Raw genomic sequence first — 26,306 nt, 5'->3', positions numbered from 1 at the left:
CTTTATGCAGGGCAAGCAATCACGAATTATATTGCTAGCTGCCTGCGCGGTGGACTTAGGTCGAGGTAAATGCGAACGCGCATTTCTGTAAGGTGTATGACCGGGATATCCAAATACGTGGAAATGTCGTATTTGGTTTGGGATTGAATGTAAACTGTACTTAGAATGGATCATGCTAGGATGGGATAATGTGTTATATTACACCTTCACCCTTCGGGAGATGAATGTAACGAAGTGGAATTCATCTAAAACTTTCCTCCAAGTACGTCATTTTGTTATAATGATGATTAGTTACTGCCTAAGTATACAATGTTTATTGTTTAATTAGTCTATTTTTATGTACTAAATATGATTGTTTTGAGATTGTATGTTCTATTTCACAATTTGGCTCCAAAATGTTTTTAACTCTATAAGGTCCAGAATAAAAAGAATCTAACTTACGCCTGTTTTCATTTTTGAGGTATACTGTGTCATTTTTGTTTATTGATATTGGGTTTATATTTTTGTTGAGAATATCCTGTCTAAATTCCTTTTTTGCTAGTAATCTTTGCTTTGCTGTTTCGTGGGATAATTGCATTTTATATCTCATTTCTTTACTGTACTGCTCAAAATTATAAATTGGATCTATTTTATTTTTGCTGTATATCTCCTGTGGGAGTTTCGGTTTTACTCCAAACACTAGTTCATACGGTGTATAACCATGATCTGTATGTGGTGTAGAATTATAAGTAAAAGCATAAAATTGTAACCATTCATCCCAGTCAGATTGGTGCTGGTTGACAAAGGATCGCAGATATTCGTTTAGACATCTGTGATTCCTCTCCAATGAGCCAATTGTCTGCGGATGATAGGCTGTTGAGAAAGTTTGTTTGATGTTTAAATATTTACAGATTTGATCTAGTACTTCGTTTTTGTACTCTGTACCTTGATCTGTTTTTAATTCTAAAAATTTACCATATATTAGTATAAAATTTTCCACCAAAGTTTTTGGTATTATGTTAGCTTCTTTAGTAGGTATTGGTGCATAAACTACGTATTTCGTTAGTTCGCATTGCATTGTTAATGCGTACCGGTTATTTTTGTTTGTCTTTGGTAGTGGTCCGATTGTATCGATTGCCACTATTTCAAACGGTTTTGATGGTGTAGCTGTAATTAGTGTGTTCTCTTTAGTATTTTTAGTTATTTTATTCAATTTGCACAATTCACAGGCCTTGATGAATTGTGAAATTGACGGTTTCATTTTTCTCCAGACATAAATTTCTCTTAGTTTGAGGTATAGTCTATGCTGTCCTATATGTCCACCTGTTGGTGTTTCATGATGCCTTTTCAATATTTCATTTACCTTGCAAAGATCACTAATGAAAATTGCTGGTTTGAAAATTATAATTTGCATGGCTTTTAATGTTTTATTACTTACTTGTTTGAGTACTTCCATGGGAATTAGTTTAAATATTTCGTCTTCTTGAGACAGCGCAATTTTATTTATATGAAGTTTTTTCATATCTTCTTCAATGTCTGAAAGAGCAAAGCTAATTTGACTTTCATTATTTATTTTATATTCATACTTCAGTATGCCTTTCTTTAGTTTATTGTTTATTATTTCCTTTGCTTTAATATAAATTGAAAATGTTATGCAATTTTTTTCGATTATTGTGCTGATTTTGGCTAATTTTTTTGTTTCTGATTGGTTTTCGGTGGTGTACATCGCAAGTTGATCAGGCTTGGTTTCACACTCCTCATTTTTTCCAATCGGTTTGGATCTTTGACTTCGTGTCATTGATCGCGTATTCACTATTAGAATCGACTTTTGTTTAAGTTCATCAGAGGTAACGACAACACGTGACAACGCGTCCGCTCCCACGTTATCCTTACCCTTAATATACTGTATTTCAAAATCGAATTCACTTAGATCTAGTCGCATTCTAGTCAGCTTCGACGTTGGGTCTTTCATGCCGAAAAGGTATACTAGTGGTCTATGATCCGTTTTTACTATAAATTTTGTACCGTACAAGTATGATTTGAAGTAGTTAATAGCCCAATGAATAGCTGTTAACTCCTTTAGAATTACGGCTTTATTTTTTTCGCCTGGGGTAAAAGTTTTACTGGCGAATGCAATTGGAAGTTCATCTCCATCTATGTTTTGAGATAAAACTGCTCCACAACCAATGTCTGAAGCATCAGTGGTTAGAATAAAAGTTTTCGTGAAGTCTGGGAATTGCAATATAATTGGAGACATTAAATATTGTTTTAGAGTATAAAATGCGTTTTGGCATTGTGGTGACCAAATGAATTGATGGTTCTTTTTCAGTAATTGGTGTAATGGATGAGCTATGCTCGAAAAATTCGGAACAAATTTACGATAGTAGTTGCAAAATGCTACGAATCGTCGCACTTCGTCACTATTTGTTGGTACTGGGTAATTTTTTATTGCTTCAAATTTTGAATCGTCTGGCAAAATGCCTTTATCGGTTATTTTATGTCCCAAGTATATTACTTCACTTCTAAAAAATTTGCATTTACTTGCATTCAATTTTAAGTTATATTTTCTAAGTCGTTCAAATACCTTTATTGAATTCGATAAATGATGTTTAATTGAGCATCCTGTTACAATGATATCATCAATGTAGACGAAAGCCATTTCTGGTGTCAGACCAGCCATAGCGATTGTCATCATCCTTTGAAAGCTATTCGGGCTGACATTTAGTCCAAATGGCAATCTTGTAAATTGAAAATGACCTGTCTGGGTCGAGAATGCAGTGTATTTTCTTGCATTTTCGCTTAGTGGTATCTGATGAAATCCGGACATCAGATCCAGCGTGCTAAAAAATTTTGCTCTGCCAAGTTGATCTAGAATAGTATCAATTCTTGGTAGCGGAAATTTATCCGCGAGAAGTTTTTTATTTAGCTGTCTGAAGTCAACAACTAAACGCCATTTTTTTGAGTTATCCTCACCTTTCTTTGGTACTAGTAGGATGGGATTATTATAAGAAGATATGGAAGGTTCGATAATCTTTTCGTTTAGCATTTTATATACCTGCCCATCGATCTCGTTTTTCTGCGAATGAATCATTTTATAGTTAGGGATATAGACTGGTACGTTATCAGTCAGTTCTATATCCTGGGTATAAAAATTGTTGGTAGTAAGTGGCTGATTTTGTAGACAGAAAATGTCGTTGTAATTGCTTATAAGTTTTTTGAAATCGTTTGCTGCGAAGAATGGTACATCCGATTTTTCTATGCTTTTTAAAATTTCATTTGTACGTTGCTCTTTGTTGTTATCGCCTAAATTTGTTTTCAAGTGTTTATAATTTTCTAAAGGTTCTAGTTTTAGGTTGAGATTATTGGTGCTTAAATTAACGGTTGAGTCTGTGGTGTTCAAAATTTTAATAAAAGTGTTTTCTGGTGATATGATAGTACTTCCACAGAACACACCAGGGGTCAATTCCTGTGAAACTATTATCATATCTTTGTTAATTTTGAGATTGTGAAGTTGTCTTATTACTTCACACCTTGGTGGTATAATATATTTTTGGTAAATTGTATCTTCAATTGGTAATGAAATAATATTATTATAAATTTTGAAATTTAGCATCCAACATTCGTAATCAATGATGCACTTATGAGAAGACAGGAAATCTCTTCCTAAAATGCCATCAGTTAGAATTGGAAAGTTGTTATCTACTATGTGAAAAGTGTGGTTGGTAACAAGTCCATTGCCAAAATTTAATTCTGTTGTGGTTGTTGCCAAAGTTTCGGTTGAAATGTTTGTTATGCCAGTAATTTTTATTTTATTATTAGCGTCTAGTGGGTGGTTATTATTTACTTTGTTGATTTTTATGACGGAAATGTCCGCTCCGGAATCTAATAAAAAGTTGCATAATGAATTAGCCATTTGTACATAAATTTTTACAAAATTTGATGCACAGATGTTCATTGAATAAATCTTCCTAAAAAATTTTGTGGTGGTGTTTGAGCATTGTTAGAATTATTCGGAATAACAGTAATATTACCGTTAGTTTGTGCATTCGGGGCAGCATGTTGATTATTCGGTTGTTCTGGTTGTACGAGGAGCATTCGAGGGTTTCGATTATTATAAGCTCCGCGACTGTAACCTCTGTTATTGTAATTATGCCAGTTTTGTCTGTTTGAATTAAAATTGTTTCGGTATGTGTTGCGGTAGTTTAGGTGTCCTCTGGAAATAGTTCTGCTATTATTATAGTTATTGTAATGTCCGGGGTGCCCATTGCGATGTGAGAATTGTCCACCAGACGTATTTGGTCTTCCACGCCCGCGACTAGTGTGTCGTGTGGTAAAAATTTGAGCAGCGTTGCTCGTTTCTGTAGTGTTCTCTCTTACCTTTTGGGTTGCTGCTTTAATGTCAGCAAAATTGCCCGCTTTTAGTATGATTTTTATTTCTTGGAACGTTACTCCTTTAATAAGAGAGTTCAGTCCGCTTTTGGTTGCTAACGAATTAGCCGTCTGCTCTGGGACTCCCTGAGCTAGATAGGTACATTTTAGCCGTAATGTAAGGTTTTCAATTTCTTCGCATAATTCACTGGTTTTAGTGCTTTTCACCTGATTCAATTTAGCTACTATGGAGTCCGGGGACTCACTTACTTTACAGCGTCTTTCGACGTCGTCTGCTAACGCTTGTAGCGTATCGCAGTTTCCTAGTCCTAGCCGCGCTTTACCGGTTAGTCTAGTTTTAACGAATTTTAATGCCGTTGCTAGTTGGTTTGCTGGTGTCAGTTCAGCCAGTAAACTTACGGCGTCTGTAAACGATGATAATGAGTCTGCAGAGCCATCGTACATGGGTACGATGGCAGTCGCCTGTTTCACGTCAAATATTGCGTCGGTCATTATCTTCTCTTTGTTTGATTCTATACCTAGACTACTTAATTTTTGGTTAATTATTTTATTTACTTCGTAATTCCACGACCGGGAGTTTTTTACAAGTATATGAAATTCTTCGTTCGGTATTTCGTCTTCTTTTTCTATCAAAAACAGCTCAAACCCTGTAAACGCCTCAGCGCACTTCTTTCTTTTTGACTCTAACAATTCTCTAGATATGGGTGTGTTTACTGCCTTTTTGCAGTAGGTATAAAGACTTTTTAATCTTTCATAGTAATTCATCACCCAGCTAATTTAAAACTCACTAAAGTACGCATAAATGCATTTGAATTATTTTTTTTGTGTACTACTAACAAATGGTTTTAAACATCTGAAAACTGCTTGCCATAGCACTTAATACTAACTTATTTTCATATCTATTTTAAGCACTTGTCTCACCTGGTTGACATCGCCCGTTACTTCCTACCTTCTTTAATAGTTGGAAAGATGCTCTGAAGGCTGGAAAATTTTTCTTTATTGATTTCGTCCCGTAGGACCACTGTTCCCTCATTGGGTAAGATTTTTTTTTTTGTATTTTGTCCCGTAGGACCACTGTTCCCTACTGGGTAATGTTTTATTGTTTTCGTCCCGTAGGACCACTGTTCCCTACTTTAAACTGGTAGCTGCGCGATTGACCTTGCAGCTTTTAACGCCTGGTCTCGGGCGTGCCTTTTGACAATCATGTAAATTTTTATTGACAGATTCACTGCCACTAGTATTAGTATGATTGTAATTTTTAGCTCATTCGTTTCGTGAAACTCTGTGTGAGTTTCTAGCTCATTCAGGATGTTTACCTGTGCGTCCCCACTTTGTGTGACGTGCTTCGAGCTGGATTTTCCCATTTTTTTTTACACTCTTATCAATCTCGACATTTATTCAATTTATTGGTACTTTTTGATCGTCTACGCGACCACAAACTACACTCGCACGTTTTCTTCAAAAATTTCACCGTAAATTTGGCCAAGAAATACACTTTATCTTCGATTTTCCGGTGATAGTTTAACTTTTCTTTCTCACACGGCACTAATTTTTCTTCACAGCGCGACGACAACAACCATCTTTACTCGACTACGCTCACTGTCGTACAATTATTTGAACTGTTTTTTTTTATTGATAACTTTGGCCCGTGAGTCCTGTCACGGTCGCCATGTGGTGATTTCGGATTAAGAACCAGAGTGGTTGACTGGTTTTTCAATAATGAATGTGTATTTTCATTTCTACTTATCTCTAGCCGTACAATTATTCTTACCGTAACTTATCGTTTCCTACCGGACGTACCTGGAGCGGGAGAAATCGGAAAAACTATAGAGAGGGAGAGAATGTCATGCTAATGGAGAAGGACTGGTAAAAACGTTCACAGCTGTGGCCCAGCTGTGATGTCATAGATTTGGTTATCGACCTCCGCTTTATGCAGGGCAAGCAATCACGAATTATATTGCTAGCTGCCTGCGCGGTGGACTTAGGTCGAGGTAAATGCGAACGCGCATTTCTGTAAGGTGTATGACCGGGATATCCAAATACGTGGAAATGTCGTATTTGGTTTGGGATTGAATGTAAACTGTACTTAGAATGGATCATGCTAGGATGGGATAATGTGTTATATTACACAGCCTATATACTACGCTTCGTAAACGCTTGCAAGAGTAAATTTAAACATCCAACTGATATATTTGTCACAACACAAAAAATGCAAGCAGCCAAAGAAGCATTGGTCAAAGGTGTGCAGCAGCAAACGTTCCACGAAGAGTTGAAGGCGTTAAAAAACATGCGACCACTTCTATCACATTCAGCATTGAAATATCTTCGTCCAATAATTGATAACAATGGAATCCTTCGTGTCGGTGGCCGGCTTCAACACTCCGAAGAAGTGTACCAAGCCAAGCACCCTATGATTCTCCCAAGTAAGCATCCACTATCTTGCCTCATCGCACAGCATTATCACACCCTCACATTGCATTCAGGCCCTCGTATGACATTGGCATCGATTCGGCAAGAGTTCTGGCCGTTACGTGGTAAAGACTTGGTTAATTTTGTGTGTCGTAAGTGTCTCATATGTTTTCGCCACCGCCCTGTCCCTGCTACTCAGCCCGTAGGTCAACTTCCCAAGACTCGTACTGTACCCAGTAGACCATTCACCATCACTGGAGTGGATTATTGCGGCCCATTTTATATGAACCAGTACATCGCCGAGCATCCCCGCAAAAAGCATTCATAGCTGATTTTATTTGCTTTGCTACTAAAGCCGTGCATTTGGAGTTGGTCTGCAATCTTTCCACAGACGCATTTATCGCCGCTTTACGTCGTTTCATAGCACGTCGTGGTTTGCCTCAACAAATTCATTCCGATAATGGAACTAATTTCAAGGGAGCAAAAAATACTCTACTGGCACTGTATCATATGCTCAACGATAAACCTAGTCATAAAAAAATTGTTAATGAATGTGTCAATAGAGGCATTCAATGGAAATTCATACCCCCTCGAGCACCCAATTTCGGAGGGCTATGGGAAGCAGCAGTAAAAACAGCAAAAACTTCGTTGATCAAAACGATCGGTCAATGTAAACTATCGTACGAAGATTTCGTCACTCTATTAACGCAGATCGAGGCCAACATGAACACTCGTCCACTTACTCCACTTTCGGAAGATCCTTCTGAGCTCGACGTGTTAACTCCAGGACATTTCCTTACGGGATCATCATTGGGAACATTACCAGATCCAGATTACACTAAAATACAACCCAATCGATTAAAACACTATCAGCAATTACAGCAGCTAATTCAACAACATTGGGTTCGATGGAAAAAGGAGTATTTGACCGAAATAAACAGCCAACATCATAAATCTTCAAAATCGGTCCAATTAGAAGTAGGCCAACTAGTTTTAGTGCGAGATGATAATATGTCATCAATCTCTTGGCCTCTTGCTCAAATCATCACCACTTATCCTGGTCAAGACGGTCACTCCAGAGTGGTAACAGTGAAAACTGCAGCTGGTGTTTACACACGTCCAGTATCCAGAATTTATCCACTTCCGATGAACACCGACATGCAGCCGCAACAAGAAGATACTCAAGGGGTAGCAGCATCCACTAATGAAGACACAAATTGTTCCTTTTAACTGAATTTAAAGGATTTAGCTCTGAAAAAAAAACATTAACATTATGTGTGAATATAAATTTGTAAACAAATTTAGGTGGCCGGCTAATGTTTACGTATAGTATAAAGAGAGAAGCGAAACTGTTATACAAGTATCAATCCTCTTCGAGAAGTTAGGTTGGATAATTTCTAAATGAGCCGCTTTGCGCAGAAAGTCAAGAACTGTACACGGCAAGGTAGAATAGTCGACCGACTCATTGTGTGTATTGGTGATCGGTTTCGTTTTTTTGGCAGTTCAGTTCAGTTCAGCCTTCATTGCGACAGGACGTCCACCAAGGCTAAAGTGTAAATTGTAGTAAATGTAGTGTAGTAAAAGTAGTAAAAGTAGTAAAATATAGTTTGATTTAGTAAAAGTGCTGAAATCGTTTTTACTTACCTGGTACTGCGATCCTCGTCTTTGGTTGGCTACTACTTACCCGGGGAATTACTTACCTGTAGATGCACTTGCCGGTTGATACACTGCTGCTGTTGAGACCTGAAAAGAAAGGTAAAAGAAAAGAAGAACTGTCCGCATATTTGGCCTCGGACGTTTTTTATTTGAACCGGAACACACCAAGGTAAGGCCAAAACAATTGTTTTCGGTGTTACTATGGAAGAACACAATGAAAACTTACGCAAAGTTTTAGAGGCTCTCCGTCGACATATTCTAAAAGTCGAGCCAGGTAAATGCCAAATTTTGAAATTGAAATAAAGTATTTAGGACATGCAATTGACAAACAAGGAATCCGTCTTATGGAGGACAATATAAAAACAATAAAAGAAATGGCGGCACCAAAACCAGTCAAAGGTGTTCGGTCATTTTTAGGAACTGTAAATTTCTATGGAAAATTCATACCTCACATCGCAGAGAAACGTAAACCTTTGAACGATCTCTTGCGAAAGAATTTTAAGTTTACTTGGACAGAAGAGTGTCAAAAATCTTTTGAGGAATTGCGAAATTTTTTAACTTCTGACACACTGTTAGGTAGACCGAACTATAAAGATACGTTCGTGATCACGACAGATGCCAGCGAGTACGCTATTGGAGCAGTACTTTCCAATGAAAAATCGATCGATAGGCCCTTTTTCTTATGCAAGCAGAGGTCTAGTAGGTGCTGAAATAAAGTACCATACGATTGAAAAAGAGTTGTTAGCCATCGTATGGGCAGTGAACCGCTTCAAACATTTCATTCATAATCAGAGATTTATTGTATACATTGATCATAGACCGCTGATTTCAATATGGCATTTAAAAGAAACTTCGCCTACTGGCACTGTATCATATGCTCAACGATAAACCTAGTCATGAAAAAATTGTTAATGAATGTGTCAATAGAGGCATTCAATGGAAATTCATACCCCCTCGAGCACCCAATTTCGGAGGGCTATGGGAAGCAGCAGTAAAAACAGCAAAAACTTCGTTGATCAAAACGATCGGTCAATGTAAACTATCGTACGAAGATTTCGTCACTCTATTAACGCAGATCGAGGCCAACATGAACACTCGTCCACTTACTCCACTTTCGGAAGATCCTTCTGAGCTCGACGTGTTAACTCCAGGACATTTCCTTACGGGATCATCATTGGGAACATTACCAGATCCAGATTACACTAAAATACAATCCAATCGATTAAAACACTATCAGCAATTACAGCAGCTAATTCAACAACATTGGGTTCGATGGAAAAAGGAGTATTTGACCGAAATAAACAGCCAACATCAAAAATCTTCAAAATCGGTCCAATTAGAAGTAGGCCAACTAGTTTTAGTGCGAGATGATAATATGTCATCAATCTCTTGGCCTCTTGCTCAAATCATCACCACTTATCCTGGTCAAGACGGTCACTCCAGAGTGGTAACAGTGAAAACTGCAGCTGGTGTTTACACACGTCCAGTATCCAGAATTTATCCACTTCCGATGAACACCGACATGCAGCCGCAACAAGAAGATACTCAAGGGGTAGCAGCATCCACTAATGAAGACACAAATTGTTCTTTTTAATTGAATTTAAAGGATTTAGCTCTGAAAAAAAAACATTAACATTATATGTGAATATAAATTTGTAAACAAATTTAGGTGGCCGGCTAATGTTTACGTATAGTATAAAGAGAGAAGCGAAACTGTTATACAAGTATCAATCCTCTTCGAGAAGTTAGGTTGGATAATTTCTAAATGAGCCGCTTTACGCAGAAAGTCAAGAACTGTACACGGCAAGGTAGAATAGTCGACCGTGTGTATTGGTGATCGGTTTCGTTTTTTTGGCAGTTCAGTTCAGTTCAGCCTTCATTGCGACAGGTCGTCCACCAAGGCTAAAGTGTAAATTGTAGTAAATGTAGTGTAGTAAAAGTAGTAAAAGTAGTAAAATATAGTTTGATTTAGTAAAAGTGCTGAAATCGTTTTTACTTACCTGGTACTGCGATCCTCGTCTTTGGTTGGCTACTACTTACCCGGGGAATTACTTACCTGTAGATGCACTTGCCGGTTGATACACTGCTGCTGTTGAGGTAAAAGAAAAGAAGAACTGTCCGCATATTTGGCCTCGGACGTTTTTTATTTGAACCGGAACACACCAAGGTAAGGCCAAAACAATTGTTTTCGGTGTTACTATGGAAGAACACAATGAAAACTTACGCAAAGTTTTAGAGGCTCTCCGTCGACATATTCTAAAAGTCGAGCCAGGTAAATGCCAAATTTTGAAATTGAAATAAAGTATTTAGGACATGCAATTGACAAAGAAGGAATCCGTCTTATGGAGGACAATATAAAAACAATAAAAGAAATGGCGGCACCAAAACCAGTCAAAGGTGTTCGGTCATTTTTAGGAACTGTAAATTTCTATGGAAAATTCATACCTCACATCGCAGAGAAACGTAAACCTTTGAACGATCTCTTGCGAAAGAATTTTAAGTTTACTTGGACAGAAGAGTGTCAAAAATCTTTTGAGGAATTGCGAAATTTTTTAACTTCTGACACACTGTTAGTTAGACCGAACTATAAAGATACGTTCGTGATCACGACAGATGCCAGCGAGTACGCTATTGGAGCAGTACTTTTCAATGAAAAATCGATCGATAGGCCCTTTTTCTTATGCAAGCAGAGGTCTAGTAGGTGCTGAAATAAAGTACCATACGATTGAAAAAGAGTTGTTAGCCATCGTATGGGCAGTGAACCGCTTCAAACATTTCATTCATAATCAGAGATTTATTGTATACATTGATCATAGACCGCTAATTTCAATATGGCATTTAAAAGAAACTTCGCCTACGCTAACGCGTCTACGTCTGAAACTTCAAGGGTTGGAAATGGACATTCGCTATAAACAAGGCAAAGACAATTTTGTGGCAGACTTTTTATCCAGACTGCCCGAACAGGCCGAGTCCTTACACCCTATTTCAATAGTCACTAGACAGCAAAAGCGTCAACAGCAGCAAGCAGAAAAAAATAAACTTGCGAAGCGGAAAGACGCGGAAAATAAAACAACTTCCCCAAAAAAACTGAAATACGAATCCGGCAGGTTTACGTCATTTAAACATAAACAAAAGACAGAATGGAATCCGCACAGAAAACATCGATTTTGGATGGGACGAAAAGGAAGATTTGGGAGCACTCTCATATTTCGAAGAATATGAAATATGCATAAATAACAATGACATCAAATTTGATCTGCTGAAATTTTCAAAACAAAAAACTAACGAAAGTGATTTTGATGGTACTTTCGTAATAGTAAACAGTAGATCAGCATATAAAGAACTAGCCGAGCTGATACACTTACCACACGGTTTAAAAGACTACCTGAATGGAAGAGTATTTTCAATTCCAGATCGTAAAATATGGGGATTGGTTCTAAATGGCTCGAGTAGATCAATAACCGATACAAGAATTCTAATAGATGGGTTAGTAGATGCATTCACTAACTGCCCTAAAGACATGAAAAATGCAAAGAACATGCAAATTATCTCTTTTCGAAACATGCAGAAAACCCCTGAGGCAAATGTGTTGAGATTTATTGCCGAGAAATTTGATAATATTTTTACACTATACGCACCTGAAAAAGATAGGATGTGGGTGCCAGAAAAAGACCGCGAAACTATATTGAAAGAATTCCACGATGCTCCTCTAGGTGGACATGTTGGAAGCAAACGAATGTTGGAAAGAATGAGTCCACTATCCCATTGGACTAATATGCGGAAAGACATTAAAAATTATGTTAAACAATGTAGCTCGTGCCAGAAAAACAAAATTGGTCGAGCGAACAAAATTCCAATGAGAATTACCACGACATCGTTCGAGAAATTGTATATGAACATAGTGGTATTACCTGAGTCAGAATGGGGGAACAGATACGGACTTGTGATGCAAGACGATCTGACTAGATATTTAATTGTAGCACCGATGGAAAATCAAGAGAGTGCCACGGTTGCGCAAACTTTCGTGAATAATTATATTTGTAGATATGGAACACCCGTCGAATTAGTAACCGATAATGGAACCAATTTTGTTAGTTCTCTTATGAAAAATGTATGTAAAATTTTAAAAATTAAAAAAATTACCACAAGTACATATCATCCACAAGCAAACTTGGTGGAACGATCGAATAGGGAATTGAAAACCTATTTAAAACAATTCGTAGGTAGCAAGCCGAAAACATGGGTTCAATTACTCCCATTCTTCAGTTTCGAATATAATACCACTGTAAATTCCTCAACGGGTTATACACCGTTTGAATTATTATACGGAAGACGGACGAACATCCTAAACTCCGTCTACAAATACGATAATGATGGTCTCTACTATGAGGACTACGTCAATGAAATGCGATCTACATTTAAACGACTTCATCATCAAGCCCGGGAGAATCTAATTGCGTCTAAACACAAGCGCAAAGAATTAGGGCAATGGTCCCTATTTCATCTGAGCTCCTGTTTCCATCTCATCTCTTCACCTCATAAATTTTGAGCATGAATAATATTTTACAACCTACCGGAAGCAAACTGTGAAATGTTTTAAAATGATTTGAAAAGATATTGTTACACTTTCCTATTGAAAGAAATGGTTTTAAATTCTTCGGTGATCGTTTTTTTTTTCATATAAAATAAACTCACTTTTCAATTTAGGACACATTTTCGTCTCAAAGTTTACAGTTCGTCATGTTTCTGAATATCTACCAATCGATTCGTCTCAAAACATGATCACTATTTCGCACAATTACACTACTATTGAATGCTGGATGACTTCATAATTAGTTATATTCACTTGCCACTTGTTTAGTTAACGATTAAAAACTTCAAAAATTACCCGACACGCAATAAAAGTCTTCAAAAATATGAGATGAAAGTTTTTCACTTCGTTCATTTGATTGCGCTTTGTTTTCATCTCATTTTGTTTCGCAAAGTTGCCAAGTTATCTCATAATGTTACAAAACAAAAATTGTTCAAATTATCATCAAAAAGTATGTTTTTGGTATCCGTGACATTAGTTTAATTATATTATTGATATTCATATTTCAATAAAACTGTTTCAGCTTCGAATATTACCAGAAAGAACTTGTTAAATACTAATGAAATAACCATTGTGGCAAATCTAGTAGCACTGGTTTCATTCCGCTATACGCCAACATAACGCTGTGAAGTGTGCGTGTGTTTCATCGGCTGTGCACAGAGATGCCAGATATTTTCATAGAAAATATGTATTACTTTGCATAGAAAGTCTATATATGTTCTATCTGTTTTCACTAATAAAATGATGTTAAAAGATAGTTCATTAGATCTCCGTAAGCCATTGACCTATTAATTAGATAATTCAACGAGTAAATTTTTTACCAATAGTAATAATGTGGAAAAATCCTGGTGGGTACGGTTGTATCGTTTGAGTTGTATATCTGGCAGCGGTGATGCAGTCGGTCACCAGAATGTCTGCCCAGCCATATTGTTTTTAGCTGGCAGCGTTTAGTCAGCCATCTGGCAGCCATTCGTATGCGGGTGAGAGTGTAATAGTGGAATATTTTGTTTTGATTGCTGTCGCCATTGCTAATTTATAGGATGAATAAAAGATCAACGATAGGATGGATAAAAATCCATTGAGATGAAATTAGGAGCAGAGTAGTGAAAATATCATTAGTGTTTTTAGCTGTTTTACAAACATTAGTTGAATTTTCAAGAAATGTGAATCAATTCTCAACGTGGAGCAAGGCAAATGAAGCAGTAATATGAAATAGTTACAGTGATTTTAGTGGCTAAATCGGGGTTTGATGGCGACGTCCTTACAAATGCGATGAAATAGGGAGCCCTTACCCTATATGATAAAACCTCCAACGAATGACAACCAATGTGGGGAGACTTAGTGCTAGTAAAAGCCAATCCCACAGGCGCAGGACAAAAGTTACAATCACTTTGGAAAAGACCGTATGAAGTAGTCGCTCTCCCTAGTGAGCAAACAACAATTATAAAAAATGGGAATAGACTAGAAAAGGTTCACAATAACCGATTGAAAAAGTATACGGATTGAGAAACTGAATCTTGCACAGAATATTGAGATAATTAAGAAATTATCCAAGAAACATTAGAAAAGTAATAAAAGATTCCAAATGTTTACAAAGTAATACACGATAATAAACATATTGTATTAAGAGTTTCATCGGAAAACTAAATAAAAAGGAATAATATTAGAAATATAGGAGAAATTGAAATCCTGAAAGTAATTGAAATAAAGAAAAATAGGATACAGTTATTACAGAAATTAACAGCAAACATCATACAATGATACGTTGACATAAGAATTCAACGAAAAACTTAAAACCACAGTGTAAGGAAAACAATGGATAAGATAAAACATGAAAAATATACCAAGAAGGGAAAAACATTAGCGAAATATGTAAGATGAAAGTCGAAATGAATCAATTCGAACACGAGAAAAAGAAATAAATGCAGGGAAAAAGATATTACAACTGGTAAAAGGGCAATGCACAAACGAACATAATAAAAACAATTGTGGAATGAAAAAAATGAATCGCTGGGGGAAGCCATAATGCGGAAACAGGGGCGAGCTATATTGATGTAACAAAAAGGGAATATCCTGAGAAAATCAAAATAATATAAACATGGGAATCATGTCATACACAACAATATCGAGCTGATCAGAAGTATTAAAAAAATGTTAAATTGAAGAGGAAAATTATAGAGGTGAGAAAAATGTGTTCTTGGGAGGAAGCTATAATGCTACAAATTAAAATGAACTTGGGAAAAGTTACAATGCGTTTAAGAAAAAAGAAGAGTACATGGGGGTTATAAAAATGTTATAAAAAGGAGAATTTCTATGGTGAAATAAGATGGTTTATCATTCAATAACACTAACACTGAAAATACACTAAAAGAATACTTCGAACTAAAAAGAAAATAAGGATGAGATATGACGGATACGACAAGAAAAGGATAAGACACAAGCGAACAGATTATCAAAACGACGCTGGCCAGCAAATAATTTCTATATGATAAGACACAAGCGAACAGATTATCAAAACGACGCTGGCCAGCAAATAATTTCTATATGATGTATGCATTTATGCAATGATCTTAGTATGAGTGATCAAGTGTGTGTGGACAAGGGGATCGCGACCCCGGAATGAAAAAGTGAGTGGTAATGTCAGAGACATAACTGGATGTCGTGAATACGAAAACAACTGACATGTTCCTTAACACTTCCGAATATCAATTAGTTGAACAATTGTATGAATTATGCAAGCATTTACCTTTTTCACATTTTTCGCAAAAACAAAGAAGGCTTCACTTGATCTCGATTACTGTGAATTTCACACAGCAAAAAGTGCACCAATTTAACCAAACTGTTCTAGATTTGCACTAAACTGAGGATATTTACCTTCGATTTGCGAACATCAAATCCTAATACCTCTTCAGAAAACTTTTAGAGCCATTAGAACGGCTGATTTTGTGTAATGCTTTTCATCGTTGTTTTTTCACCAATGCTAATGACTGGCAGCTGTGACGTAATCGCTCTTGTCGAAAGCGAAACTAGCTATGCAGACGACACAAAACACATCTGCTCGCAGTGGCGATAGAATCCAAACTGATTCAATTTTTGTTAAGAGGTTTCTTTTTATGTGGTTTCGTTTGTAGCTTTTTCACTAATGGGCGGTCCTAACGACTATAAAAATAGCCGCATATAGAATTTTAATGTCGATTATTTCCTTTCGGATTTGCATTTCATTGAAATAATCTATCAGGGTGCTGTACGGGATTCATTCCTGCCTTTCAGAAGGACCAAAATGTGGAACTAACTACGATATTAAACACTGTTCGGAGCATTTTCCTCGAACGATTTGTTGTACAGCAGCAGATATTTTGTTCTGTTCCTCAGAACGCGTTCTGATTGGCGGGTGTTGACATGGGTCAAATGAGACAGGTTTTTCAATAGTGTACTATTGAAATACTTCAATGCTTTTGCTATACACGTTTAAGTTGAAAAAAATCTATTCAATTGGTAGTTAGATTATATAAATCCTTTCACAGATCACTGAGCTATGAGCTTTGAAAATACGAGAAAGGCAAACGCGCCTTATGAATTATCTTCTTTGATACTCGTTTATACCAAACATTTCAGAAAAGTTTAATTTTGAATTTTTTGAGAATATGTCACACAACTGATAATTTTATCATAAAATTGTGATCATATTTCCGATGGCGTGTAGCAAAAATTATGTTGATTCGTTAGATACAACAAGAGATATTCACTATCAAAAACTTATCACTCTCTCAAAGGGTAAATTTTCAAAAGGCACCCCATAGTAAAGTAAGTCGTATTCACGACAAAAAATAAGAGATGCATACTATATGAATGAATTGAGGATTTCTTAAGTACAAATTACGCACTCAAATCAAAATGTCAATAAAATACAGATACGACAATATGGACATATAATTACTTTTACATGAAACACAATGAAAGAAAGATACAACAAATAATTAACATATTATATACCAAAGAATTCATGGGGGATTGAAAAAATACATATATATGAAAACTCTGCCACTAACAAACAAATAATATTTTTATACTCAAGAAACAGAGAGATAGGAATTGGCAGCATAAAAGGGAATAGTTCGGAAACAATAATAACACCAAAAACTAGCACGTGGGTGATCTAAACATAACAAACAATTTTTTTTTTTTTTAAACAACACGTTAAGCACGGAATTAGAATTTAAGTTACCTCATGGGGTACTGTTATTATTGAAAAAATATTAAAACCCAGATTTGTGTCTCTTTTTAGAAAGGAAAAAAACAGGTAGCGAACTGATAGAACCAGCTCAGGTAGTGGGGCAGAGAAGCTGCGGCATGGACATTACACAACCGACCAGTTTAGAAGCGATTTCAATAATTGAACTGAAGGACGACTTCTGAAGCTATGGAGGCAAGGATGGTAAGACACCATTAAAATGAACACGGCATAGAAGCTAGTTGCGGGATAGTATAGAAAAAAAGGTTTAGAAAAGATTCATTATAACCTGCAACATGCATTCGCATGCCGCAACTTTAATAAAAGAATTCATTTCCACAGACAGACGTATTGTCGACAAGACGGGTAATCTTTACGGGGGTCTTTACGGGTTAAAGGTGCGAGTTACCTTAACAGCTCAAAAAATACATGAACATGAAAATTTCTCGATTAATGGAAAAGTGCACGAGATAGACGAATAACTATATCGAAGATACACGTATTGAAAAAAAAAGTGGATTTAACTAATAGAAAGAACAAGTATGATAACGAAAAAAAAATTACGATGCACAAAGATATGACAATAAAATATATATATATATATATATATATATATATATATATATATATATATATATATATATATATATATATATATATATATGTATATATATATATATATATATATATATATATATATATATATATATATATATATATATTTATATATGTATATATATATATATATATATATATATATATATATATATATATATATATATATATATATATATATATATATATATATATATATATATATATATATATATATATATATATATATATATATATATATATGATGTACAATGAAATTATGAAAAAAATACCTATATAAAAATAATAATAATAACACTCATAGAATAGAAAATAGATAAAATTACAGGCACAGAATCATGCAAAACGAATAAAAGTTTTTTTTTGAGTCCCTAACTGTGTGTGTGCCCGAAAATAGTCGTCGCATAAGGAAGGATGTCAGTAGCTTAGCCAAGCTACCTAAGAGAACGAGAGGGTGTGATCGGATGCGGTGGCAAGTTGAAGACAAAGGGAATTGTGGAATCACCAAGATGTCAGAAGGAAGAACAGCAGAGCTGAAAAATCGAGGCAATTACGAGTTGAAAAATCGAGGCAGAAAAATTGCGAAAAAGGTTAACATGGAAGACATGATAACAAATCAAAATAATGGCAATGCTACAAATTGCTACATCAACAAGTACAAATGATAACAAAACAAGAAGGAAGTAAATGCAGTCAACACAGTTAAAGATAACTTGCGTGGGTAGGCTACCCCATATTTCATTCAGTGAGCATCGTCAAAAGCTCAGCTGAGTACCATAAACCAATATAGGAAAATCAAAGTATGTGAAAATTTAAACAATTTGTTGTTTAAAAATACACTACGAAGAAAATAACCACGAAATCAAATGAAATGCATAAAAGCTGCTAGGAGCCTCAACACATTGTACCCAACGAGAAGCCATGATGAGAAGCAACATTACAGAATACCAATACATGACTAATCAACGAAGAAGCTTCATCACATTTCTCACGCAACTATCATTTCTACTGACAGTAATACCAATGATGTCCAAAATGCAAAGAAGTCAATGACCAATTTTCAACAATGCCCAATGAAGCAAGTACCTAAACAACGAGAAGCCCTAATACGTATCACCAACACAGAAGAACGAGCTATTAGGAACGAGAACGACACGGAACCCAGAGTCCGAGACTAGCAACCGTTCGATCACCCCCACAGATAAAGTAACAATAGAAGTTTGGCCGGTTTACGGCAGAAATGAGTTATCTTCAGGTTTGGTTTAAGACTGAAATTTATTCTTAACAACTGGGGGTATTTATACAACTTCAGAAGGTGCCTTATCATGTGGCGCTTAGAAACTATAGGAATAATGTTATAAAGGGTTATTGTTTTTAATTCAATATAATTCGTTTTGCGTGAGCTAAACTTTTCTGCAGAGATCAGCAGAAACAATCGTAGAGACACAAAAGCAAAAGAAGTACGTTTTGTGAAGCGATTGCGGATTGTCTTTCTGACAATAAAAACTACCGCGTGCTTGTTGCTTGTAGCGTTGGCGCGCGGTGATAGACAGCGTTCAGATGATGCTACATTACTCCCCTCTTAGACGAGGCGTCGATCTAGCTGAAGCATTGTGGGATGACGACTCGTCGACCAAATCGGGTCACCTTCACTGGTCGACGTTCAACATTTGTGGTAGCTGGGGGATCAACACTACTGTGTAGCTGCTGTTGCTCATCAGTTGAATATGCTGGTTTCAACCGATCGATGGAAACGTTTACCATTCTATTCTTTACTCTAATTTTGAAGAATTTTTTATTTCGACGTAACACCTCAAATGGACCATCATATGGGGGCGATAGCAACGGTCTCACGGAGTCATTGCTTCAATGTCTTCTTTGTGAGTTGTCCGTAAGCCAAGCAAGATCATTGGCAAGTAATCCGACCAGTGGTCCGGGTTGTGACAAAGGATAGCTGCTTTAAGCCATCGTTCGATGATTCCATTCGCTTGGGGGTGGTACGGTGTCGTTCGCAGGTGGCTGATGCCCATTAATCGAACCAACTCAGCAAATAGAGATGATTCAAATTGACGTCCTTGGTCGGTGGTGATGTACGCAGGTACACCGAATCGAGCTATCCATCCAGTGACAAGTGCTTGAGCGATTGTTGTGGAAGTCATGTCAGGAACAGGGATGGCTTCCGGCCATCGAGAGAACCGGTCGATGATTGTCAAGCAGTAACGGTTGCCATTGCTTGGTGGAAACGGTCCCACAATGTCGATATTGATGTGCGAAAAACGATCGTCTGGTGCGGAGTAACGGGTAACGGGTGATTGAGTGTAGCGCGTTACCTTAGACCGTTGACACTGTAGACAATTCTTGGCGAAAGCGATGCTGTCTCTCCTGATGTTTGGCCAAACGAATCGTTGAGTCATCAATTTGGCTGTAGCATGTGTACCGGGGTGAGAGAGATTGTGCGTCGCTTGTAGTATATCCTTGCGAAATGGTTTTGTGATAAACGGTCGAATCTGTTGACCGGAGCAATCACAATACACTTGCTTTGAACTGCCTGGAATAGTATAAAGTAACATCTTCAACGAAGTTTTTGATTTCCCGTAATAATGTTTTGTAGCTCCTCATCGGTTTGCTGATTGTTAGCAAGTGCGTCGTAATCAATGGTTGGGATGGCACGGACTGCAGTGATTCGGAATAATAAATCTGCTACGATGTTTTCCTTGCCATTAATGTGACGAATATCTGTTGTTATTTGACCGATGTAGTCCAGTTGGCGTGCTTGACGATTAGATGCTTTGTCGAGCTACAGATGAAAGGCGTATATGATCGGCTTGTGATTTGTATAGATATGGCAACAGCGTCCTTCTATCATATACTTAAAATGTCGCACCGCAAGGTAAATCGCGGTTAGCTCACGATCGTAGGTACTGTACCGTAGTTGTGCTGCGTCAAATTTCTTTGAGAAGAATCCTAGCGGCTGAATATTTCCGTAAACAATTTGATGTAGTACTGCTTCGGCTGCTTTGTCAGATGCATCCATAGCAGTTGGCACGAATCTTCGATAAATGTTTATCATTGCCAAAAAACTTTTTAGCTCCTTAACTGTTGATGGTTTCGAAAATTTTTCGATCGCTTTAACTCGTTCGGGTAGAGGACGGATTCCATCAGCGTTGACGGAATGACTCAGAACGACAATTTCTGCTCGGCCAAGTTCACACTTTGCAACATTGATTGCTAAATTGTGCTGCTGTAACCGCTCAAACAGCTGACGCAAATGGTCGCGATGTTCTTCAGGTGATGACGAGGTGATGAATAAATCGTCATTGTAAGGAAAGACGAAATCCAATCCGCGGACGACCTCATGAATCAGCCTTTGAAACGTCTGACTCGCGTTTCGTATACCAAACGTCATGTATGAAAATTCAAAAAGTCCGAATGGCGTCGTAATAGCCGTCTTGGGGATGTCTTCAGGATGGATCGGCACTTGGTGAAACGCCTTTTGCAAATCGACCTTCGAAAAATAGTTTTACCTTGCAAATTCATTGTGAAATCCTGAAGGTACGGTAGTGGATATCGATCCGGAATGATCTGAGCATTTAGAGCACGATAGTCTCCACACGGACGCCAAGAACCGTCGGCTTTCTTGACCATGTGAAGCGGGCTGACCCAGTTGCTACTAGATCGTCTGCAGATGCCAAGCTTCATCAGGTGCTCAAATTCACTGCGAGCTGCGTCGGCTTGTCTGGTGGTAACCGTCTCGGTATAGCGTAAACGGGTTGGCCGGTTGTTTCGATTCGGTGGACGACTGATGATTTGCTTGCAGTACCTGGCAGAGTTAACCGCGTTATGTTGGGAAATTCGGCTAGCAACTTAGCATACGGTGAAACTGCACTGAATGTTTTTAAGGAATATTCACTGACACGTGTAAGCTGTCCTGTCGATTCGAGTAATGTGACATTGTCTATGAGGCGATTTCGTTTAAGATCAATTAATAAATCGAAATGGCTTATAAAATCAGCACCAATAATTCCCGTTGTGACCTCAGCGATTAGAAAAGACCACAAAAAATCACGGCGAAGACCAAGGTTAACTTTTAGAAGAGCCTCTCCGTACACATTGATGGATGTTCCATTGGTGGCGAACAGTTTCAATGCGGTTGGTTTCATCCTACTTGAACTGGAACCTCTCGGAATCACGGATACGTCGGCTCCAGTGTCGATCAAAAATTTCATGTTTGTGTTAGAAGGTTCGCCGGCTTCTTTTGCAAGTTCAAGTGGATAATTTCATTGTTTGTTCGATGAAGCAGATGACTGACTGAACGAACACGGCATTCGACATCGGTGCGCTTCATTTCCAAAAACACGATGATACCAACATTGTTCGTCTTGCGGTGTTTTGTCACGGTACGTCCATCCCCTCTTACCGTTGCGCGAGTGGGAGCGCGCATGACCACGAAAAGTGTTATCGCAACGCGATGAGAGTACCTTTTCTAGCTTGCTCGATAGTTGCGCGATTTCTCGTTGGAGGCTTTCTATGCTGCATGGGGATGATTTTTCAGGAACAGATTGTGATGCAGACGGTTCAGGATGCATAACTGAATCCAAGGTGCTGATATTACGAAGACTCATTGATTCGACGATAGCATCGGCGATTGTCGTTCTTTCAGCAGCATCTCCTTTTGATGCGATCACAGCTGCTTGGACATAAGAGGGTAGTCTTGATGCCCATAAGTCGAGTAACACATTTTCACCAAGTGAATAACCAGCAACACGTCTCATATCATTGAATAGTTTGCTGGGTTTCATGTCTCCGAGCGGCATATCTGACAAAACAAGCTGAAAACGGCGCTGCTGACTGTCAGCGAAATGATCAATGAGTTTTCTTTTTACGTACGTGTATTTTTCACTGGTCAGCACACAGTCAATAATCGATCTCAATTCCGTCAGCTTGCACGGGGGAACCTGTGCCATCACAATGTTAAATTTTCGTGTATCATGAACGGCGCCACCGATGCCAGTTGTAGCGAACCAGAACTCCAGCGACATAAAGTATGATTCAATATTTGACTCGCTCATATTCGGCAGGGGGGGGGGGACGTGGTGAACTAATTGATTCCAGCTGCATGCCACCAGCGGGTTTCGATTAGTCCTTATCAGAATCAGGCATTTCACTACAGCTTCAATGACCGTTTTTACTTCGAACGCGTTCAGCAGAATACGAAACTTCTAAAAACTTTTTTCTAACGATCACGTCGGGGTCACCACTTTGGCCGGTTTACGGCAGAAATGAGTTATCTTCAGGTTTGGTTTAAGACTGAAATTTATTCTTAACAACTGGGGGTATTTATACAACTTCAGAAGGTGCCTTATCATGTGGCGCTTAGAAACTATAGGAATAATGTTATAAAGGGTTATTGTTTAAATTCAGTATAATTCGTTTTGCGTGAGCTAAACTTTTCTGCAGAGATCAGCAGAAACAATCGTAGAGACACAAAAGCAAAAGAAGTACGTTTTGCTAAGCGATTGCGGATTGTCTTTCTGACAATAAAAACTACCGCGTGCTTGTTGCTTGTAGCGTTGGCGCGCGGTGATAGACAGCGTTCAGATGAAGCTACAGAAGCATACCATGGAACAGGATGGCGTCAGAGGAAAACACACACACAAGGGCCACCGTAAGGTAAGGGAATTTAATCTGCGTATAGCCAAAAACGAAAAACAAAAAACAAAGAAAAAAAAAAGAAAAAAAATCCGGTAATAGTAATTATAAATACGGAAATTTGTGATGCAGCTACAAACCTCAATGTTATAAACCGGCGCATTCGACTTGATGTCTACCCTTCAGGTAACATCAAGCTCAGTAAGTAAGGGGGCATGCAGCGCCCTTAGCCAATTTTCCTTCGAATTTGCTAGTATTGTAGAAAAAGTAGAAAATTGTGAAGGAAACTCTCATATCAGCGTAGCCGCAACCTTCAGGTATAAACTTTATTATAGAAGCGTGCACATTTTCGAGCATTAGTCATCGCAACTTTGTTATAAAACCATAGACAGTTCCGAGCATTAGTCAGCGCAGCAATGTTGTAAAAACAACTGCCTTTAGCATAGTGACAGTGGTCTCGGCTTTCGGTAGAACTTCGGAAGAAAGAAGAAGATAGCCTAGATGCAGACCACAATGGATTTTCCAAATAACTGTGCACATTTTTTACCTTCTTTCGGCTTCCATGTTGATTGTTTACAAAGTACAGTCGATTTGCGGAATGTCAAAAATCATACGTGAAGTTGACAAAATTCTCGACACGTGGGCGCCACGAACTTCCAAATCCGTTCACTAGGAGCGCCACAATATGAGCAAAAGTTTGTTCCAATTCTAAATGAAGCAAGCTTTAATTGTTCGAATATGACATAGATTATGGCAGCTTTTTCGAGTTGAAAGTAATTCCATAATTATATTGATTTAAACTACTTACAAAAATAAATTCTAAAAAAAGCATAACACAAGAATTTTCATTTTAAAATTCTCGTGCTTGTCCAATCGGTAAACTTTTATTCTCTCAACGTTGGCAACACTTTTATACACTACTTTTAGAATCACAAGCTCGGCTGGTACTAAAATCTTCGGGCTTCACCCGAAAGTAAATGTTAGGAGCTTAAAAACCCACAGTTGGGAAGAGTTAGGAGTTAGTTCAGTTTTAAAGAGTGCGCGGTAAATAGCCGTAAGTCTCGGGCGTCGGCCCGTAGACAATTCAAGTCGTCGTAGTCGGTTAGCAGTGAGTCAGTATCTAGCCATTAATCGGAGTTGTTGCACAATTAATCAGTTCCAAATAGTAAATAAAATAGTGTATATAACCGTTAGCAGTGAGTCAGTATCTAGCCATTAATCGGAGTTGTTGCACAATTAGTCAGTTCCGAAGTGACAATGTGATACGCGATAACCGATCGTGATTAGCGAGTTCAACAAAGTGGCAATCACACTAGATCTCACCAGAAGAAATACAAATACAATCAATTAACGTCTGTTATAAAAGATTAAGAGTGTGAATATATATTAGTGAAAAAAATACAGAAAAAGGAAAAAAACGTATTTTTGACAGAGTGTTACGATTTTTCGTATAGAACAGAAAGAAACATCCTCCTTCGGTATTTTCCTCCCGCCCCCGCTCGGCCGAAAACAACGAGGTGCTTGCACTGTATTTCAGTTATTTATTATTGAATTCAAGATATTTTTTGTATAAATATAGCGTTTTCTTCATAATTCTAAGAAAAAATACGGATAAAATTATTCGTCACGGTTTCGAAGGAATTCTCGAATTTTTCCGGTAACACGGCTCATTAGGCGGCGCACACCTTCTTCGTCCATCGTGTTAGCTATCTTATTCCACCAGGTCGTCATCTGATTAAAATCTTTGACAACCTTTCCCTTTGCCTTCAGTCTCCTCTTCATGATTGCCCAGTATTTCTCAATAAGGCGGAGCTGAGAGCAGTTAAGTGGGTTAAGGATATTCGGAACAAACTGGACATCTTTCTCTGCATACCATTCTTGAACGACTTTGGTGTAATGACAGCTTGCCAAATTTGGCCAAAACATTACGGAATGGTCGTGGGATCGAATGAGCGGCAAAATTCGTTTTTGGTATAGTTCCGATGTCGTTGTCTTATTTGTAACGAAAACTTTCGTTTTTTGCCACAGCTGCAAATGCCCTGCCAAATCATAAATTTTCTTGCAAATTTGTCGGCAAAAACAAATTTAGGTTTGGCTGGAACATCCCCCCGAGCCGTTGCCAAGTAAACCTTTTGACCTGGGATTTGCCCGAAGTCAGGATTGACATAGGTTTCATCGTCCATCAGAAGACACCCGTCGAACTTGTTCAGCACCTGGTCATATAGTTTCCGTTCACGAATTTTGACCACACTATTCTGTTTCATGGCCCGATTTGGCTGTTTGCTAGCTCGATACGACTTGATTCCTCCCCGGAGTCGAGGTCTCCTCACGGATTCAGAACCGAATTTTCTGGCCAAATCACGGTCCGACAGATTAGGATTCCTCTTAATCGTCTTCAAAATCTTACCACGCAGTTTCCGGTCGACAGTACGATATTTCTGGGCAATTTCAGATGTTTAGATAGCCTAGATGCAGACCACAATGGATTTTTCAAATAACTGTCCACATTTTTTCCCTTCTTTCGGCTTCCATGTTGATTGTTTACAAAGTACAGTCGATTTGCGGAATGTCAAAAATCATACGTGAAGTTGACAAAATTCTCGACACGTGGGCGCCACGAACTTCCAAATCCGTTCACTAGGAGCGCCACAATATGAGCAAAAGTTTGTTCCAATTCTAAATGAAGCAAGCTTTAATTGTTCGAATATGACATAGATTATGGCAGCTTTTTCGAGTTGAAAGTAATTCCATAATTATATTGATTTAAACTACTTACAAAAATAAATT

At 37.8% G+C, this 26,306-nt stretch overlaps 2 protein-coding genes across 2 annotated transcripts in view; one reads left to right on the top strand and one right to left on the bottom strand.

Moving 5' to 3' along the window:
- The window catches only part of LOC131427131 (uncharacterized), a 395,071-nt gene that overhangs the window by 102,828 nt on the left and 265,937 nt on the right, over positions 1–26,306 (bottom strand). The gene's annotated exons all lie outside the window — the stretch shown is intronic.
- Positions 6,578–8,007, top strand: LOC131428962 (uncharacterized). The gene is made up of 2 exons (XM_058593018.1): positions 6,578–6,791; positions 7,169–8,007. Exons 1-2 carry the CDS (start codon positions 6,578–6,580, stop codon positions 8,005–8,007), a joined length of 1,053 nt encoding a protein of 350 aa, XP_058449001.1.

This window comes from Malaya genurostris, chromosome 2, assembly GCF_030247185.1.
Source record: "Malaya genurostris strain Urasoe2022 chromosome 2, Malgen_1.1, whole genome shotgun sequence".
NCBI lineage: Eukaryota > Metazoa > Arthropoda > Insecta > Diptera > Culicidae > Malaya > Malaya genurostris.
The sequence above is the reverse complement of the archived record's forward strand: the minus strand, read 5'-3'. Positions and strand labels throughout refer to the sequence as shown.

Coding starts and splice junctions, on each gene's coding strand:
- LOC131428962 (XM_058593018.1), top strand. CDS start 6,578: ATGCAAGCAGCCAAAGAAGCATTGGTCAAAGGTGTGCAGCAGCAAACG. Junction 6,792..7,168: donor GCACCCTATGATTCTCCCAA/GTAAGCATCCAC, acceptor ATCTTTCCACAG/ACGCATTTATCGCCGCTTTA.